Consider the following 20,649-nt stretch of genomic DNA (forward strand, 5'->3'; position numbering starts at 1 on the left):
TTTGTCTAACACTGAGCCTGTTCAGGGCAGAAACTGGACGCTGCCACTTTGGACTCATGTGGCATCAAACCGTTCAAGTGTTGTTGTGTGTGACAGACGGTCCAGTGTAAAAATAAGCCACAGGAAGAAAATAGTGTGTCGTCTCTTGCCAGGCGGTTCCTGTGGTGCCTGCTGGATCGATAGTGCATTAGCACAGAAGGCTGGAGGCATGCTAGCCGGTGGGGTGTGCAGAGGTGGGAGATGTCCAGGCAAATGCTGGCCTCCGTAAAGCAGCGGGGGAGTCGCACCTCCCAGTACCCCTCACCTCTTAGAGTACACCTCACTGGACAAGCGCTGTAGAAGAAGAACCTCCACTCTTTTGCCTGTCTTCCCCGTGGAACAAGGAGGCAGGAGTTCATAGCGCAGTTCTTTAAAATTTCATAGCGCTGGGGAGTCATGCAGATAATGCAAGAGATGGCATTTTTTTGTTCACCTCTGGACTTAGTAAGTTTAAAAGCACACATAGATTCATACAGCAGGCACCTGGTTTATGAAGATTAATCTGAGCCGTCACACCGCTGCCCCATAAGTCCCTGTGGCCTGGCCTTTGCCTTTCATGTAGGAGCTGCACTGGAAGTGGCATGTTTTGGATGACAGGAGGCCGCAGGGAGGCAGGACTGTCACTCGCCGCTGATCACAGCATTACTAATGACAGATAAGCTGCAGCTCCCCACACACCAACAGGAACACACACTCACGAATGTGCATGGATCATAGCACACATCAGAGACGTAGGGCAAGGTCATTGTGCTCCCTTGCTCTCCTGCACCCTCCCTCGTTACCCCATCGCTCTTTCCCCACGCCTCTCTGTCTCCCCCTAACGTCCCTCCTCCCTCCACCTTATTCCCATTTCCCCATTTGACTCAGTCTGCTCAGTGGAACGTGTCCCTCTTGTTCTTTTATTGCTTTCTGTCTTTTAATGCTCCCCTTTTGTCTGTGCCCAGTCTTTACTTGTTTGGTCTCCTTCACAAGACCCACTGGGCCGTGCCTGTGTCCGCTTCAAGCCTAAGAAAATGAGTGTGGATACAGAAAGTTTGAGGTATTTACAGTCAGCAAATAGACAGAGACAGTGACCTGCCCCACACTACAGGTCCCTCTTCCGCTTTGTGTCGACCAGACGAACAGGCATGGAATGTTGGGAGTCTTTTCTCACACATCTTTATGGGGTCGAAGGGGAAAATGAAATGCAGCCGGTGCCATACCTCACTGACACACTAGTTTTCACACCTCCACAGGGAGGGAGTTGGTAGTTAAACCCATGTGTGACACGGCTGTGGCAAACAAACAAATATTGAATTAACCCAAGTCTAACCAGAGGAACAATATTTGTGTTTTTCTCTCCTTTCTCATCACCAGTGGGCCCATATATCGGGAGGTACTGTGGACAGAACACCCCAGGCCGAATCATCTCCTACACGGGCATCCTGGCACTGACAATCAACACGGACAGCGCCATCGCAAAAGAAGGCTTTTCTGCCAACTTCACTGTCATCGAAAGGACTGTTCCAGAGGGTGAGCCGTCATTAAAATGCTAAAAATTAAACAGATGGGGATTTTAGGGAGGAAGAATTACAGGTAGCCAAAGAACCTCGGTACAAAAGTGTTCTAAATAAGGTGGAAATCAACAATCTGGAGAGATTTGTTCAGTGAAAGACCACTGTAAAGAATTAAAGGCCATGAAAGTAACCACCAGAGGAGTATTAGTAAGAGTAAAAGGCAGATCCTGTCTGCTCCTGAAGCTACACATGGTCCTATTAAGACAAATTCCCCACTTGTTAAACAGAGCTTAGGAGTTATTAAATAAACACCTCCTGCTTCTTCACTTGGGAAATGTGTAACAGGGTAAAGTCTACCTCCGTGGTTTACAAGACCTAAGTTACACACGGTGGGCCCTGAGAGGTTCCAAAAACCTGCCTCCCCACCAGTAACCACCCTGGACACACACTTACACACACCCCAGGGCTTTTACATGCTCCGTGGTTGTCACGGGGCTCCGACCCCCTGACCCCATTTTGCAAAACGCTCCATCTAAACATTTCATTAAAGAAGACGAGCTCTGGTTGAAGTCATAAATCTGTCCAGCGGCTAGACCACCCCATACACACACACACACACACGCAGTCTTTGAATAGAGATGGATGACATTCAGCCAAATCTACTAATCATCTCCAAAAGGATTTTGTCTTGCCCAAAGGGAAGACAGACACTGTGTACACACACATGTACACACGCAACAAACGAAACCACCCTGCTCGCAGTAATGAGCACAGCGATGAGTGCTGATGTCATTTCTCCTTAGATTCCTCCGAGTTACTTGAGTCGTTTTAATCACACATCTAAGATCAGATTACATAAATCAACTTTTCACGTTTGCCATTAAGAGGCATGGTGAAATATCTGACCTGTGATCAGTAAATACCCTCATTTAGAAGTGAATTTCTTGGTCTTACATCACCAACTGAGATGCATCGAAGATTTTTTTTTTTAAATCTCCAAACTTTGTCTTTGCTTTTCCAAGCTTGTACCACTTAAATCATTCATAATCCCCTTATGCATAATACACAGCGGATTTTCTCGCTTCTACATGGCAAGGGGAAAGGGAAGGGTACACTCTGGCTGAAAGCTACTGATGAGAGGTGATAAGGTGCTGAAAAGACGCCTTGTCTTTTGTTCTTTGCCAGTTTTCTTTTGCTCCCTTTCCCTCAGTCCACCCTCACTATTTTCTCTGCTATCAACCCTGCTTTGTTCAGTAACGCACATGATCAGATAGCATGCTTAGCAGCGAATAAACGCCTCTTTTGTTGATCATGGTCACTAATCTAGATAATGTGGGTCTGAGTACAAAAGTTTGACAAGAACAGGCAGTCTCCTCAAAGAGAGCCGAGAATGAGAGTGGAGAGGTGCCAGACAGTTTTCTCAGCCTCACGCAGAGACTCCGACGTACTTGTGTGTGCGAGCACACGCATATGCGACTGCACGTTGACACTGTAAAGCACAAACACACACTCTGACCCAGTGACTGAGGTGTGTTAGCAGTGTGGCAGATGGGGAGACCATCTGTGTTAGCTCTTAGGCAGCAGCCACATAGCAGTTCCACACTGCTCCACGTCCTGAGCCCTCTGTGTGTGTGAACGTACACATAAGCACATGACTGCATTTTTGGGCCAAAGGGTTTCATATTTTGGCAGTGGTAACCTTGCTCGTAAAGAAGCACACTTACCAACTTCACCGAAAAATAGTAATAAGAAGAACTGTTTACATGAATGTGTGAAAGTGTGCCTTTGCATACCTTCATGTTGTGGTGACGTTGTACAGCCCCTGCGTGGATCAAAAGGTCATTTTCTTCATTCCAACGGTTGCTCCACAGCGTGTCAGCATGTCTGACCTATGTGGGTTAGAGAGGCCGACCCCAAACTGACCCAGCAGAGTCTTTAGCCGCGGAGCCCCGGATGCCTCAAAACGGCTGCCCCATGTCAACACAAACAAGGGAAGCCACCTCCTGCCATTGATGGTTTGGCCCCGAGTGTGATATATAGGCCCTAAATACAGATCCTAAAGACACCTAAACTCCCCCAAGAGACCAAGGAGAGGAAAATAGTTACTGTGTGCAAAAAAGATAAACAGCCCACAGGGAGGTGAGGGAAATGGATCCAGTCAGTGGAAAAAAGAACTGGAGTGAAAGTCACTCTAATGCCTGATACGAGCGTAAACTTAGCCCACGCTGAATGTTTATGAAGACATTTTTACGTCTTAATGTGGAAGACTTCCATCCTGCTTCCATTAGAAACTAGGGAGAGAGAGAGAAACAGAAAGGATTTACTGAGGCATTGCTGATGTGCTGTTCTTTTCCGGCCAGCAGCGCTGAGTGCCTGTCGTGTGGTGGCCTCCTCCTCAGAGATGAACTCTGATTCTGGGGACACTGAAAGCACATGCTGGGTACATTGTGCCTGCTCTGAATTCAACTAAATATCTTTTACTTTTCCCTTTTCATCCTCCTCCTGTCTGTCTTCTTTCCCCTTCTTCCTCCCTGTTCAGACTTTGACTGTAGCGACCCTTTGGGAATGGAATCAGGAGAGATAACATCAGACCAAATCATGGCTTCATCCCAGTACAACCCCAGCTGGTCCCCAGAGCGCTCCAGACTCAACTACTATGAAAATGCATGGACGCCGGCAGAGGACTCAAACAAGGAGTGGATACAGGTACGTTTTTCATGTCATCCAGAGCAAATTATTTATATACCACAGATAATTGCTACCTGAAAGAGTAGAGGTAAATAATGTCTGAAAAGTCAAACACGGCAGTGCAGAAGAATTCCCCAACTGTCTGCAGTATGTTTTTGGAGGTGAGTCACCGTCTGAGGGTGTATGTAGTATTAGAAGTGACTCCTGCCTGCTTGAACACAGTAGGTGTGTTCTGTGTTTGTCCTTCAGTCTCTGGAGGTGCAGTTTCTCTATAACACCCAACAATTTCGATGATGAATGTCAGCCGTCCTGATGGACCTCCGGGTGGTGGAGTCCACACCTCACCAAAATTGCCTGTGTCCACTCTCTCTGTCACTGTCTACCTATCTGTCTCTGTCTCTCTCTCCTTCTGTCTTCCTGTCTACCTGATAACTTTCCTTTTCCTTGATAACAGAGACTGCCTCCAGGGATGCTGGGATTTAGTCCAGGCATCCTGCCTAGCTTCACACACACACACACACACACACACACACACACACACACACACATACACACACACACACACACACACACACACACACACACACACACACACACACACACACACACACACACACACACACACACACACACACACACACACAAACAGGCTCTGTCATATATTTCTGTCTGTCGGCTTATCTGCACAAAGCGATCATCACCCACCAAGGGAACTTTATGTGGAAGATTAAGGATTTAGTTCCTCCATCCCTAGATGGGGATAAGTCACATATCCCAAGTCCACTCACAGCACAAACCCCACAGTGACACACCTGCCACAGCACTACCTAGATGCTTTTGGAACATGTTTGATTTATTAACCGAAAGCCTCCAGGCCTTGTAAATGCCCAGACTGTTTTTCTTTTCTACTCTTTTTCTACAGTCTTTGCTTCATTGCTGAAAAGTTTGGCCCCAGCATATTCCTCAGGGGATGAATAATAGAGCTGACCCAAAGCCAAATATTTGCTTGGGGAGGGCCATAAGCAAGCTTTTCCTTTATTATTGCAATGAAAATATTGTCCCGGGGGCCCCTGTTGCTCCTTCAGACTAATTTAATCAGTATGTGACTGAGTATGTGTGCAGGTTTATGTGTGTTCTCCCATGCTTGTGTGTGTCCATGTGTTTGTTCTTGGCTTTGTGGGTGAGTAGGAGGGTCTGGCAGGGTCCATATTGTCCTGCAGAGGACCCCAACATGTGCCTGAGTGGATCAGGAAGAATCGTGGCCTGCCTTAACGCTTCCTCCAGCAGTTCCACAGTCTGTTGTATGAAAATATTTGTCTCCTGCAAAGGACAATCCATTGTTCATAGTCTGATGTGTGGGTTAAGTGTAACGGCATTGATGTGAAGCCTGCCCTGCCCCGCTTTGCCTTTTTGTCAGCGGAAATTACAAGTGATCACAATGATTTGTTGCCACTCTAGAGTCTCTCTGTTATATTATTGATCATATTGAGGATTTGATTCGGCAGTAAAAATCTGGATTTGAAAGGGATGTGCTCTAATGGGTGTGCTGATTTCCCAATACTAATCAGATGAAAACACTGAATGAGACTCTTCTAATTTCTAATTTCAAATGCAGTAAATGAGCCAAGTCTGTGGTTGCCACGTAATTTATGTTTTCTAAGGAGTGCGATGCACTTGTGCCGAGCACTCTGAGCAGAAGTCCAATTATCACAAGTGGTATTAAAAGAGCAGAATTCTTCATTCCTCTTTCATTAAGCCTGTCCATGGTGTTGCAACAAGCTCAGGCCCCCTCGCGGCACGTACAAATCATCTCAGTGTGCAGTCAGATGCATAGTAATCAATTCATTATTTATTTCATTTATCATTCCCTGACTGCAGTTTGAGGCAGACAGTTTTATTATTCATGACAGGCGGCCTTTGATTCCTGGGCATTTTCCTTCGCTCTGCTTTCCTTCTTCTTTACCGAACATAATCCAGATTTGTCATCCATTTTAATGCTGCCTCATTCTGATGCATGAAGGGAAGGAGGGCAAGATGCTCGAGTCTGTGCGCTCTTCACCGGGTAATTAGATTGGTGTGGTGTGGTTCAGCGTTGAGTGTTGGGTTAGCCAGGTCATTAATCAGCCTTTTGGTCTACACAGAGATGGACAGATGTCCTTTGAGGGGGTTTGCGGCTGGAGGAGGGAGTAAAGAAAGAGGCGATAATCCCTCAAAACAGGCCTTCATTTCATTTTTTTCTTTGCTCCTTTCAGATCTATTCCTATTCACTCCACTCTTTCTCCGTCCTCCCTCCTCTCCAGGTTTACAGATCTACATCAAGGTAGAGGGAGATTTGTGAATATTATCTGCCAGTGTGAGCCATGTCTTTCTCTGAAGCTTAACAGTATGAACAACGGCAGGTTGCAGCAAAAATTAATGAGTGTAAACCAGCAGACTACCCAGTCAATGGGCTGCTCCTTGCTTTATGAACTCACACAACAGTGGCGAGGAAATGCCTGCATCTGTGCAACACATTTGTCTCGTAGGGGAAGGTGTAGCATGTTTATGGAGCAGTGTCACGGAAATTGTTAAGAATTTCATATAGTGTGTCTTTGTCAAATAGGAAGGATCTGATGGCCACCAGGAGCCACTACAACATCCAAATGACACAATAAAAGACTGACTGCATCTATGTCAGGCAGCTGCCATTGATTGCACGTACACACAGCATGAATAATTTACACAGTCTTGGAAAGAACCCAACTGTCAATACCTGAAAGCCTCTCTGTTGAGCATCTCATAATGGCAATATACAGTACATGTCATCCCATAGAGCTGGTTGGAGTTTGTCATCCTCATGAGTTTGAGCTTGCTCTCCATATCTATAATTTAGCTGCATCAGCTCTTGACGTTATCCTCAGTCTTCTTGCCAGGATGCATTATCCATGACTGCTTCATCAGTATTTATGTATTTATTAGCCTTTATGTGTCTCTGATCACCTAAATTGTTTAATCATAACAGGAGATAATGAGTCTCTTAACTCTTGTTTTGTGAGAAATGCTTTAATCTCACCTTTCTGACAGATGAAAGCACTGTCCTTGAGGAGCGTATCTGTGTTTGTTGCCACAGTATGCATCTTTATCTCCAATATATGATAGTAATTTCGAGGTAAAGTCAACCATTTACAGAGTAACTTGACGTGGGAGGTTTAAACATGAGGGCACGACCTGTGTTGGCTCTATGTCTTGCAAATCTGTAAGAGAGACAGTTCTGTGAGTCCTGGCTGGATCACAGGTTGAGCTCCACCACTTGACCAACCAAACAACCACTAATTGCACTCTTCCTTGATGAAACTACAGTTCTGGCCACCATGTCAGATGCTAAACCGGCACGTTCTTCCATATCCTGTTTTCCTTCTCATCCAAATGTGCTTTCAATTACCTCAGGTCAATGATTTCCCAAAAATGCCCCCTTCGTTGCTTTCGTCTCTCTCTCTCTCTTCGCTTCTGTCCCGGTTCCAGGGCTTACCACCGCGCCGGGTGATGAGTAATTAGAATATGGACTAGTAATTAACAGCAGCTTCTCAGTTGATGAAGTCTAGCGAGAGCATAGGAGCATAGGCTGGCATGCGGCTGCCGGTGAGATCATCATCATGCCGTACAAATGGAAACAATGGATGCTGTCTGAGCCTCGCTGCTTCTGGGCCTCACTCTCAATTGGAAAATCAATGAGAGGATAGAGACCCACACTCGTTTCAAGTAGCCCAAAAGTGGGACTAGAAATCGAAACATGAGGAATGGCATGATGTAATGAAATGAAACAGCGCGGCATAAGTACCGAGATACAAAAACTCAGCTCAGCCGTAATCAGTGTCATTTTCAGTGTCTGCCTTACAGAGCAGAGAAATGCCTGAAAGCCCTGCAGTCAGTCGTCATCACTAAACGATCATGTGCAGCTGTATATCCTGGGATAGGATCATCAGGCGGATTCCAGACGTGACATACCTTCAGGTCGCCTTCCTTTCCGTCCCTATCAGCGTGTCTTGGTTTCATAATCATTACTCAGAGCGTTAGTCATGTGTGTGGGGCACGGATGGGAATGACCCTGGAGTGAGATTCTTAAAGATGATTCACAAACTTTAAAACCAGACTTCCTCTAACAGCTGAGACCGAAACCTTTAATCAACAGCAGTACACATGTGGCTGAGCACAACACCACAAATCACACAACCTTTGATTTTATTCTCGCTGTTGTCTTACCTATACATCCCTCTTTGTCAGGAAAACAGATGATCAGTGCATGGGAAGACATGCATAATTTAATGCCACCAAAGAGGTGTTGAGGTGCTAAAAATAAACTGTAATTCCTGTCAGGTGAATATTGTGATAAATGGAAGGTCGTAAGTGGAGCCCACAGGTCCTGGAGCATTTGAGTAATACAATTTTCATGAAAAGAGAATTAATTACACTTTCAGGTAATGGAGCTATTCCTAAAAGCTTCCGCTACCAACACCAAAGTAACTGTGGTTGAAATTAGGAAGCAAATTGCTGAAAGCTGCTTTATATACAACATCTGGGGATAGAAGCGCATCTCTTTAGCTGCATGTCAAAGTAGGTGTGTGTTTGTCAGTTCACAAAAATGTCAGCTTTCTGTCATTACCATACAAAGAAAAGCCTTGTCAGAATTTGAATGCATGCAAAAAAACAAAAAAAAGCAGGTGACTTAAGGCTTTGCATCTACTTTATGACTTCTGACGATACCATCCTTTGAGATCCATAAAGCATTTCCAGAGATTGTTTCCTGGACCAGAGCCTCTGTCTATGTCTACCAGCTGCTCTTTGACTTTGGAACAAAGAGGAGTTCTCCCTTCCTTCTCACCCTCGGCATTTCTCTTGTTGTTGTTTTTGGTGGGGGAAAACGAATAAACTCATTCCCCAGAGGCCTCGGTTATTCAGTCAGCAGCCCACACACACACACACACAGCTATTTTTCCCCTTCTGTTGGGAAAGCAGAGAAATGGATTTCAAACAAAAGTCTCTGGTTGTTCTTCTCACAGAGTACAGATTGCTGCATGCAACTTCTTGGCAACTCAATTATAAGCCAATCAAGCAGCCAGAGATAGAGCTTTTGAGCCTCTACTGTTTCTTGAACTATTTCCCTTCCCCGGCCATATAAACTGCATGTCTGCTTGCTGCAACATCACAACACTGACGAGACTTTAGCCTCAATTACATATCATGTGGCCTTGCTGCACATCTGAGTCATAGAGCACAAAGACAATACTCTGAGTAATGATTTTGAAACTAAACTAACTTGCACAAACACACATAAACACATAAATACACTGTCTATTATTTACAATCAGTTATTCCTAAAGTCTCCCATACATGCCATCTATATATATATATATATATATATATGTGTGTGTGTGTGTGTGTGTGTGTGTGTGTGTGTGTGTGTGTGTGTGTGTGTGTGTGTGTGTGTCTATATATATATGTGTGTGTGTGTGTGTATATATATATATATATATATATATATATATATATATATATATATACACCCCCATTGAGCCCCCCCAAGTGGATTTCAGTATGTCGATCTATCTGCACGCACACCGGGCTTTAACTGGCTGATGTTACAAGCCTGAGCATGACTAATTCTTTTTCTGCCTTTCTGGTTTCATTAGTTTGTGAAACCACTGGAGCCTTGCACACTGGCTGTTGTGAGGCAAGGGGCTTTAAGTCATCAGTTTGCCGCACAACAGGAAGGTAGAAAACACCCAAAACACACACTCTCACACACACACACACACACACACACACACATACACAACTAGTCAAGCATATTTTGGACTATACTGGAGCAGGAAAAAACTCCTGGGAGACAAGGACACATTGAAGTCTTGCCCACATATCAGCCTGCCACTGCTTTATGGAAAGATTCTGAGAAGCCTGGGTGATTTCTTACCCAGCCTGGCATGTTTATGGCTCAGGTTGTGTGTCCCTCCAGATATGAGTTACTGTGCACCAGCATGCCCAGAATGTATAGTGTCATTTGTCTATAGGTGGGCCTGAGTCCAAACACTCTCATAGGAGAAACCACAATATGGTCAATGTAGAGGAATTACCTGCTTCGATCTGTTAGAACAGCAGAGTCTCAAAATGTAGCGTAGCTCCATAGATGCAGGCATAATTCACACCTTTCCACAGAATGATTACATCACCCATTAGATATGAATCAGCCTTTCAGGTCTAGATGACAAATAGTTTATCATCTGTGAGTGATATATTTACTCAGGATACACTGTGGACTCCTTGTGATTTCTAAATACTGGTTATTGGTTTATGTATATAGGTCAGCAAGTGCTGTCTTTGGCTTTGGGCTAAAAGGAGTCCCACTAGTAATCATTATCTGAGCCTGTTTGTTTTCACTGTGGTCTCTGTGGTGTGGGATGGACTGTGCTTTACATCCAAGCGTCCTGGCAGCCCGTCTTCTTTCCCTGACCCATGTAACCTCAGTCTGTTAGCGCAGCCTCGGCCTCGTTCTTCTGCCTCTAACAAGCAGCCATTAATAAATCATGCTTCGCTCATTACCCAGGCCCTGTTATCAGCCCTTGTCTGTGAAATTGATCTTGTCTGTGCACTTCTTCACTAGAGACCCCATGCTTCTGTCCTTCACATCTTGCAAGGCATCACTGTCAGTGGCTTGTTTGACCTCCCAACCTTCCCACCTTGACTTTTCTCTCCTTTTCCGTCATCTCTTTCCTCTCTCTCCTTCCTCCCGCTGTCTTTCATCATGTCTCCTCCTCAAATCCTGTGACAACTAACCCTGATGCCTTTTTCAAACTCAAGCTGCCTAGAATTTGAAATTCTGTGCCAAAAACTTTCCCAAAAAATCACAGTGACTTGATTTTCTTCAGCATCACTGTGGTTTGTGGAACTTTGAAACTAGTGAACCACAAGGTGATGGAAGCATATAACAATGGGAAGCTAAACCACACCCATCAACTGGCAGAGAGCCCCTTCAATAAAAAGTTACAAAATAAACTTGGACCAGAATATTGATTAAGGTCATATATCAGTCCAACTCTCTTCAAATCCGCCATATTTCAGCATGCTCATGTCCTCATATTGTTCAGTCTGAGCACCCATGAGTGTTCCCAATTAGCCCCGCCACTCATTTCATTCCCAGAGGCTCTTCTTCTCCATTACACCTAATGAGATCCTTTCAGAGAAAACATCCCAAGGCCAAGTCTTCCTATTAGACCATTTTTAGTTAAGCCTTTACAGTAAGCCACTTTGCCAGTGGGCCAGACTGGAAATAAACCAGACTGGCCATTTGAATGAAGATGTTAAAGACCTGCCTGGTCTAATATATTGAACGCCAGTGCAGACCTCGCTGCCATCCGCTATGCTTTCCCCATCCAGCACTGGCATATACAGCCATTTACCCAGCAGAGAGGAAGTCAGCTCTTGCGTTATTAAATGGGAACAGTCTAAAGCTGACAGGATTTGATTTTGTTTCTATTTGTGGACCCAAAAGAAATGTGGGACTTACTGTAAAAGCCCTTTGAGCCTGTAGACAGGAACAAAAGTATTCTGTCTCTGTATGTGACTGTCTTTTTTGTCAGTCTCCATCCATCCAAATCCTTTGAGTGGCCAAGGGAGAGTGAGAGAATATCATGGTGGAACCTCATTTATTGCTCCCATCTGTTTATGTCTTTTTGCTTCTGGAAGTGAACTTGAGGAGCAGGAATGACCAGCGTGGCATGCAGATGTTCTTTTCCTGCTCTGAATCATTAAGTGTGGTACGGTGCCGTATATAAGGTTGGCAGCCAAACCTAGCCGACTGTCTGGTTTTAACATGCCGGAGCTCTGTTAAGATTTTTGCAGGCAGATAACCCTGGCTTTGATTTTCTGAAATATGTGCACACTACTGTGTCTGCCTGCTCTCTCTCACATAAAGGATTTAACTGCTGTCGCTCTTTCTTACACACCCTTGCACATGCACATACCGATGATCTCCTCTGAGTCGATTCAGTAATCTACTCAAGACTCTGGTCGCCATGCATCAGAGCCCGAGCCCATCTCACGTCAACATCAAAGGCCTCGTCTCTCATCATGATCTTGGAAACCTGTTCCACCAACGCCCCGACTTCCCTGCATCACTCGATCACGTTTTAGCAGCGTCTGCACGCAACACCATTACTCCTCATTAATGTCAGCTCAGCCTGTCAAAGATGGTGTTAACGCTTGTTAAAATTAAGCATGCTGCTTATACACTGAGGGGTTGGAATTCTTTGAAAGTTTTTCAGGTTCGCACCGCACCCACTCTTTGCTCCTGTTATGGATGAAGGGATGGTTCGTGGGGTTAAGTAGCCTCCGCAGTGGTCAAAGGGAGCCCATTTGTTATTTCTGGTGGCTGAAAAATTGCGTGCGAGTCCCAGAACTAGAAACAGCTGACATCTCCAGACCTGCACAGTCCCGGTGAAGTTAGACAGCAGCGTTAGCATGATCAAAAGCCAGTTTGAAGGCTATTTCGGGTCACAGGAACAGAAGCCAGGGTGACATATAGAGGGACTTTGCGTGTGTTCTTTCTTTCCTGGCAGTGATGATGGTGTTTGTGAACAGGCGTGATGGTTGGCAGACAGACACTGTGCTCTTTTTCCAGGTCTGATGCGAACCAGCCACTCGCTCTGCCCAGCATCATCTCCAAATACAGCACAAATACATTTTTTGAAAATATATACATGAGCATGACTTGCACCCAGACGCTCACACATGTGCCTCTCTGACCCCGTCGTGAAAATATAATAGCCCCGCAGTAATGTACTGCAGTTCATGATTACTTTATAAAGCCCTGCATATTTTAAAGGCACAGTATTTGATATTCAATCTGTATCTCTCTTTCCTCCTGGCCGATTCTGATAATGTGATTGCAGACCCCGTTCTATTCAACATTCACTTTTATCCAATAAGCTCTTGTCTCCCATCTCAGGAAATTAAGTTGTCATCTAGTGTCTCTTTCATTAATGTGAATATCATTTCATTGCTGTTTATTAAATTCCAGGTAGCCGTTGATGAGCTTGTGGCCAGAGGTGATCCTGATGCTAGAGCTGTATTTTTTACTCTCCAGATTGTCTCTGTATTATTAATGCAGGCTGTGTGCATTGAAAATATTTTCTACAGAAGTTATTTATGCACTTGAATACACAAAGAGCGTTACATTTGGCTCTGTGTAGCTCAGCTTATCAGTATTCTCCTTAAAACTGAAGGGAAAGAGGCTTGCAGCAGCCACTGCAGAATTTTCTCTGTAAAGTGCAAAGTCATTTAGAGCAGCGGTTTCTCAGTTGTCTCTCCTCTCTTTGCCCTCTTCAGGTGGACCTTGGGTTCTTGCGGTTTGTCTCAGCCATTGGTACCCAGGGTGCCATTTCCCAGGAGACCCGGAGGGTTTACTTTGTCAAGTCCTACAAGGTGGATGTCAGCTCAAATGGAGAAGACTGGATCACTTTGAAAGAAGGCTCCAAACAGAAGGTATTTCTCAACATTTATGTGATAAAACTTTCATTTCAGCCAGGGATGGTGTAGTAGCTTCACTTCTAAGCTCTACGTTAAAAAGTGAAATTAACTGTGAAGCCCTAGTAACCTTTCTGGATATGTTTGCAGCCACAAGCTCTACATGCAACTATTTGCAAGAAGCTAAGTGATAACAGTAGTGTTGTGAATTTTTGCATCTCCCTGACCAGAGACTGGGTCATAAAAACTGCTCCTGCACATTTACTGCACTTGGAATATCCCAGTTCAGTAAAGGAGCCAGCTGAGTTGAATTGTGGTCTGCTCCAAATTTCCTTTGAGCTTAACAAAAGGGGAACTACACGACTACATGTACTTTAGTCTCTGTCTCCCAGCATGCAATTATACCCTTTGATGATATGGTAATATGCCCAACATCAGTGTAAGTAGATGGTGAAAAACTGTGGTGCTAATACAGCACTGAAGCAACCACAGGGAGGATTCTTGTAGGAATGTTGCCTCTGTTTTATGTCAGGCACCCATCAATTTGTCAAAAAAGGACAAGGGATGACAAAAGACTTGACAAACAAGAGTTAAAGGGGGTGGATGCAACTAGGAAAGGCTGTCAAATTTGAGCAGCTGGGAGAGGTGGGCCCAGAAGAGAGGGACAAGTAAAGGAACGAAGGGAGGGATGGCATGCTTGACCGGAGCGTGACAGGCTGTAACCATTGATCGCTGATCAGCCTGTCAAACAGACCAGGTTTTGTCCATCTGGAGGCAAACACAGCCTGCACTGTGGGTGTCCGGAAGGTCAGGGAAGTGTGTGTGTGTGTGTGACAGTCCACATGTTAGCATGACATGTAAATACTACGAGACATTTTTGAGTGAAGCAGTGAGAAAAGAAAAAAGTTCCCAACAGCAACAGAGCATCCAAACAAGCGTGCTTGTGCTACTGTGTACATATGCCCCAAGGCTTGATTCTTTTATGGTCTCTCCAAAGTACACAGTCCCCTCTGTAAAGTGGCAGCTTAAAGGTGCCGTGGTAAGCCTGGCCTGTGTTTTTCCGGACTCTAAAGTGCTTTTGTGCGGAGGGGCACCATTTGCTGCATGCTGAGCCTGCAGTTTGGCATCTTAGCGCAGCCCTGGAAAAAGCCACTTTACAGTTAGCGAGTGGAGAGGAGACTCGGCGTGACATTTAACAGAGTGGATGACTTTGTTCCAGGGTCCCTTAGTGATGTAGTTGACAGGTATTACTGAAGGACTGAGTGTCGAAAGGGTAGGCTGGCTCTATAGACTAGTGGGTACACCCTTGTGGTGTTTTAGTTCATCCTAGATTAGCAGAATGTCTATCTTTCTATCTTTCCATCCTGGTTCTCTCAGTTGGATTTCTCTCTGCCCCATAGCTCCTCAGTCAGGCAGGTCAGGAGGTTGTATGGTCACCGTTGTGATTCAATTACCCAGAATGAACTGTGATGGGCTGTAGGGAGTCATTCAGACGGGTGGCCGGCCCCTCGTATGGTGCTAGTAAACTGTCAACTGACCCTGGGGGAGACCAGTGACATCTCTGACCTTTCAACAAGACACTGCAGTAAAACCTACACAAGATCTGGAAGCAGCGGACAGAGAAAGGGCATCTTGAGCCAATCTGGTCTTTTAAGTGTTACACATCCCGCCTCAGGTTTCATAGTCACAGGAGACTGCCAGATTTGGCTGCAACATGTGGTGCAAGAGGAGGAGCAGGGGCAATTCCAGAAGTAACAGAGTAACTGTTTATATGTGCGCAAAACTTTCACACCATACTATGTATTTGTCTTGTATTAAAAACAGTTATTGAACCACAAGAAAAGATCGCCCTTTTGTATGTTTCAGTAGATTGTCAATGCTACTTCTTGTGTCAATATCTTGACTGAGTACAGACAAAGGTCAATCTCTCAGCTCCATTTCTTTTGTTTTTTTTATTTCAGATTCACATGAAACATCTTAAACATTTGTTAGTTGAAAAACAATGTGAATCTTTCCTTGAATTGTCTGTTTCTGTATCTAATGCAGCCAAAACCTCAGAGAAATTCTGACTCTGCATCTCAACTCAACATATTCTGTCAATAATTTACTTTCTCCTGCTTCTTTCACAGGTTTTCCAAGGCAACACCAACCCAACAGACGTTGCTAAGACGATGCTGCCTAAGCCCACGCTGACGCGCTTCGTCCGGATCCGTCCCGTTACCTGGGAAACAGGCATCGCACTGCGCTTCGAGGTGTATGGCTGTAAGATATCAGGTTGGTTACTGCTGAGATCCCTGCTGATCCACATACATATACAAGCGCATTGCAGCACTGTCTTTGCTCACAGCTACCGCTGAAAACTGACTACTCTGTATAATAGAGGTTATGCTCTAACTGTATATGTAACACTTTCAAATGCAGTAGCCAGCTGATGCCACCAACTCTGTATGACTTCCGCACGTGTCCGTGTTGTTTTCACTTTCTTCTTGTTGCAACACAGTTTATTTCCCATCCAGGCCCCAGCTGGCTAAACACCTCAATTCTGCCAGGTGTGAGATGAAGCTCTCTTTCTGCAAGAGTCCCCCTCAAAGGCTAAGAGAAGCTGCTGCATAATAGAAAAGTGGCACATGAATTAGGATTACATATTTATGTTTCCCCATGTTTAGTTGTACGTCATTTAATATAAATGGAGCCAACAGCTGGCAGGCAGAGGGAGCTGGAGCTGGGTGGGCTCTGCACGGCCCCATCCCTTATGCTGAGCTCTTCTCAGCCTCCTCTTTAGTCTGCAGTCTGTCTTTTACTTATGAAGCTTTGATTTTGGCAACACTCTTCTTATCTTTGCCTTTTTGTTGATGTTATTTTAATATGTGGTGTGTGCAACTCCCTTTTGCATGGTTTTAACACATCTGTCTGGATCTCTGTGGGATTATGAGCATGTGTATTGAATTCTAATTAGTGCTTCCCAGTGTGTTTTGTTCTTCTGTACTTAGATATGGAATATATCTTTCAAGGACAGACAAAAAGCAAAAAGTAACTGCTTTTTGTCAGTGTTGTTAGTTCAGACATTAAGGATTGGATTAAAGTTGGGGTCAGGATTGGTTGTGGCCCACTAAATGCCCTCATATGTGAAAAGCACTTTGTGTTTTTGTGGAGCAGTTATACGTTACATATGCGTGGCTGTTCATGTAATAGCAGAGGGCACTGTGGGTACAGCAGGGTTACAGCTGGGGCGTATGTTTGGGGCACACGACCAGACCGCTGCACAGAGCATAAACACATCACAGAATCGAAGTCACCACAGGGCCTCCGTAATGACGTCAGGACCCCTGGGTGCTCCGAAGACGCTGCCAGCTTCACTGCATGCTAGCTGCACTGTCAGAGAGACTGAGGGAAACTCTGAGGCTCTTGAGGGCTGTATAAACCCAGTGACTCACTCACTTCTACATTGAGTTATGGATCCCTGATACCAGAACTTTAATGAGAAGAAAAGTATGGAGAGCTTTCTAAGTGCATCTCCACATTTCCGGAAAAGTGCTGCCATAGCAGCGGCCGACCACTGCACTAAATGTGATGGAAACTAGGGGTGTGGAGCTTTATGAAACTATTCAAATGTGCATTTCCATCTTCCCACCCCCACCAAGTCAGGTATGTCGAGGAGTTAAGCCCCAGAATGTTGCAAGATGTTTCCTTAATTATCATGGTCGCAAGCCCCTCCTGATACAAACAGCTACTCATTAATAAGAAGATCCACCGCCCTGCTGTTTGTAAATACGCCATGGTACATAAATATCACTGATGAACCACTGATGCTCCACCCAAACCCTGAACTCAGCCCACAAAGCCATGTATATTCCTCTCCATGCCTGCACTCCACAAACATACACACAAATTTTTGTTCCTGTGGGTGTGTCACTGTGTGCATGCCATCTCGGCAGCTTCTGTGATCGCAGCTGAAGACGATTAACAGCTCCAGATGACCCGGGGAGTTTACTCGAGAGTCTAAACTCAGATCAGTGTCACAAACGCACACAGACACACACTCCTAATCACACACATGTACCTTTCTCCATAGCATCCCACTTCAAAGGCGTCCAGTGTGCAGGGTTTTACCTTTGCTCTGCCACGGGCTCGCTCTTCTGATCAATCCCAAATAGATCTTGGCCAAAGACGAAAGAAAACAAATCAGTCAAGAGGCTTCCACCCTGACAGCATTTGTTACTTGAGCTCCACTTTGGACTTTTCTAGAATGCAGGACCACAGATTTGTCTCACGGGTTGGCATCGGAGCTGCTTTAGATAACCAGAGAGAGAAAGACGTGTCTGAATGAGGCCTTGTTCTCCAAGTTTTCACTCGCTTTTCCCAGATGCAGCTATGCTATTGAGTCCTGCAGTGGTACAGTGCACACTTTGTCTCATACAGACACAGAAGAAGTAATAATGCCTGGATTTATCCCTCCGTGGGAGCCAGATAGTAAATATGTTATTGCTTATCACAGGTCTCTGAGTCAGTGTCCCGGGATTAAGTGTTGGGAAAAGTTCGGACACGGCAGACGGGAAGGTTTAAGCCTAATACAAGTATCAGACTTAGAGTGTCAGTTGCAACATCGGGAAACTTTTGTAAACTCCTGCATGTTCTATGAGCTTCACAGAGATGCGTTTCAGAAGTGCATAAGACTAACAATAGGATTTAGATGTAAGACTTAAGTTGCACCATGAACCACTAACCGTAGTCCTCATGGGACACAAAGACTGTGAAGAAGTTTCACAGACCTCAGTACTGTAAAATGTGACATGAATATTAACAAATAATGCTGTATGCCTTGCTATAGTAGATTCTTGTCTTTTGTTTTAATCCAGAAGCAAATCCCAGCAGGGTAGACAATTCAACTATGACAAAGGATTGAATACCTACCTACCAAGCAGTATGGCAATGTACAGCGATGTGATACATGAGTGCAAATGTAATGTCCAAAATAAATTCATTTGTATTTTGGTTAGTAGAAATGTTTTAGCAGGTTGTTTAATTGCATCTGTTTTTGATGACAGTGCCGGTAGAGATTTACAGTAAATAACGTTTCACTAGATAAGGGCACAACAACAAAAACTTTGCAAGCCTGAGATTTTGTTTGCTACTGTTCAAAGGCAAAAACATGTGTAAAGCTTTAAGAATCTGATTCATGCATGCAAATGCATCCAAGCTGTAGCAACAAGTTGTACTCAATTCAACTTTTAATACAAAGGGTTGCCACCAAGAAGAAGAAATGCGGAAAAATTAGAAGACAGCCATTTCCCTTTGTCAACAAATTGGAAATACACCCAAAGATGCTAAAACTTACAAACTTATGATAGAATAAGATCAGAGAAGTTGAATAAAAGGAGGAGAAGTAAGTTTGAAATGTGGACAGGAAACAACGAGATGTTCAAAGATGTGGTCCCACAGATGTTGACAGCTGTGGAGCAGAAGGTAGATGAGTGCAGCAGCAGATAAAACACAAAGAGAATGTGTTTTTGTGTGTGCGTATATGTGAGTCTATAGAGGGAGGGGTAGGGAGATGAAAAGAAAACGCACTCCCAGAATGCAGGAGGTGGAAGCACCAACAGAGAGAAGGGTTTTAATTGGCTGCCTGGAGACAACCGCTTCAGGCAGAAGAATTAGTATGCATGAGATCAGCAGACAGAGAGAAACAGAGAAAGAGAATGGAGGGAGAGATCACAGTAACATCACAAAGAGTTTGGGGAATAGTCCTCCTGACTCTGACTTTGACTAGTCCTGTTGCCCCTATATGAACCTCAAACTCACCAAACTGGAGTTGTGGCATGGTAAATGATGTTGAACATCAAGCCTTTAGATATAGATCAAGACTTGTTTTTCTGTCCACCATCTCTGCAGGTTTTCTTTAATTTGTATCAAAAAGCCAACACCTTTGCCTTCCCTTTTGTCTTTTAGAGTACCCATGCTCGGGCATGCTGGGTATGGTATCAGGCTTGATCACTGACAACCAGATCACTGCGTCCTCCCATACGGACAGGAGCTGGGTACCAGAGAATGCTCGTCTGCTGACCAGCAGGACAGGCTGGACCCTGCTGCCCCAGCCACAGCCCTTCACTAATGAATGGCTGCAGGTGGATTTAGGTGAGGAGAAGCTGCTGAAGGGGTTGATCATCCAGGGAGGGAAGCACCGTGAGAACAAGGTCTTCATGAAGAAATTTCGCCTCGGCTATAGCAACAACGGCTCTGACTGGAGGATGGTGTTAGACACGAATGGGAACAAGCCAAAGGTGAGGGTTTGTTGAACACGTACTACAATACCCTTCAGCAATGCTAAAGAATGTCCGAAAACCACTTGTGATGTTTGTTCCAGTTCTAGTAACAAATTAGAAGCAGAACCCTAACCAAGGAACTCTTGATCTTTTCTTTCTGTGTGGGCCACAGTTTGTTCTGGGGGATAGGCTAGAATGGATGGAAAAGGATTTGAATTCATGCTTCTAAAAATGTTTCTCAGATACATCAGAACATCGATTCTGATTATGACGCATTTAGTCAGTTGTCACTAGAGCATTGCGCCTGGTAGTTGTGAGTCATTCAACAGTCATAGCGAGTCAATTTCAGCAGTGCTTTGAATCACATTAGGATAAGCATCTCAAGTCCTCAGAGTTCTTTCCCCAGTTCTCTCTTCCTGCTTTGTATTCTGCACGACACACGCCGTTCAACCCTTTCAATGGATAGCGAAACCTCTCCAGAGAGAAAGGAGGGGTGAAGGGAGTCAGCGGAAAACAGGGGAGGAAAGAACGAGCAACGTAGAGAAGTGACCAAAGATTTATCTGCCTGCCCAGAAGACACACACCAACACATTGCTCAATGAATGCACACACTTACACACAAATAATACATATAAACTCTTGTACGCTCACACACACCTCACACACACCTC

At 44.7% G+C, this 20,649-nt stretch overlaps 1 protein-coding gene across 1 annotated transcript; it reads left to right on the forward strand.

Moving 5' to 3' along the window:
* The first annotated feature begins 208 nt into the window (after positions 1 to 208).
* Positions 209 to 20,047, forward strand: LOC127531357 (neuropilin-1a-like). Its single transcript, XM_051940479.1, has 6 exons — positions 209 to 233; positions 1,396 to 1,551; positions 4,075 to 4,241; positions 13,581 to 13,736; positions 15,848 to 15,992; positions 19,665 to 20,047. Exons 1-6 carry the CDS (start codon positions 209 to 211, stop codon positions 20,009 to 20,011), a joined length of 996 nt encoding a protein of 331 aa, XP_051796439.1. The 3' UTR covers positions 20,012 to 20,047.
* The last annotated feature ends 602 nt before the right edge of the window (positions 20,048 to 20,649 follow it).

This window comes from Acanthochromis polyacanthus, chromosome 20, assembly GCF_021347895.1.
Source record: "Acanthochromis polyacanthus isolate Apoly-LR-REF ecotype Palm Island chromosome 20, KAUST_Apoly_ChrSc, whole genome shotgun sequence".
NCBI lineage: Eukaryota > Metazoa > Chordata > Actinopteri > Pomacentridae > Acanthochromis > Acanthochromis polyacanthus.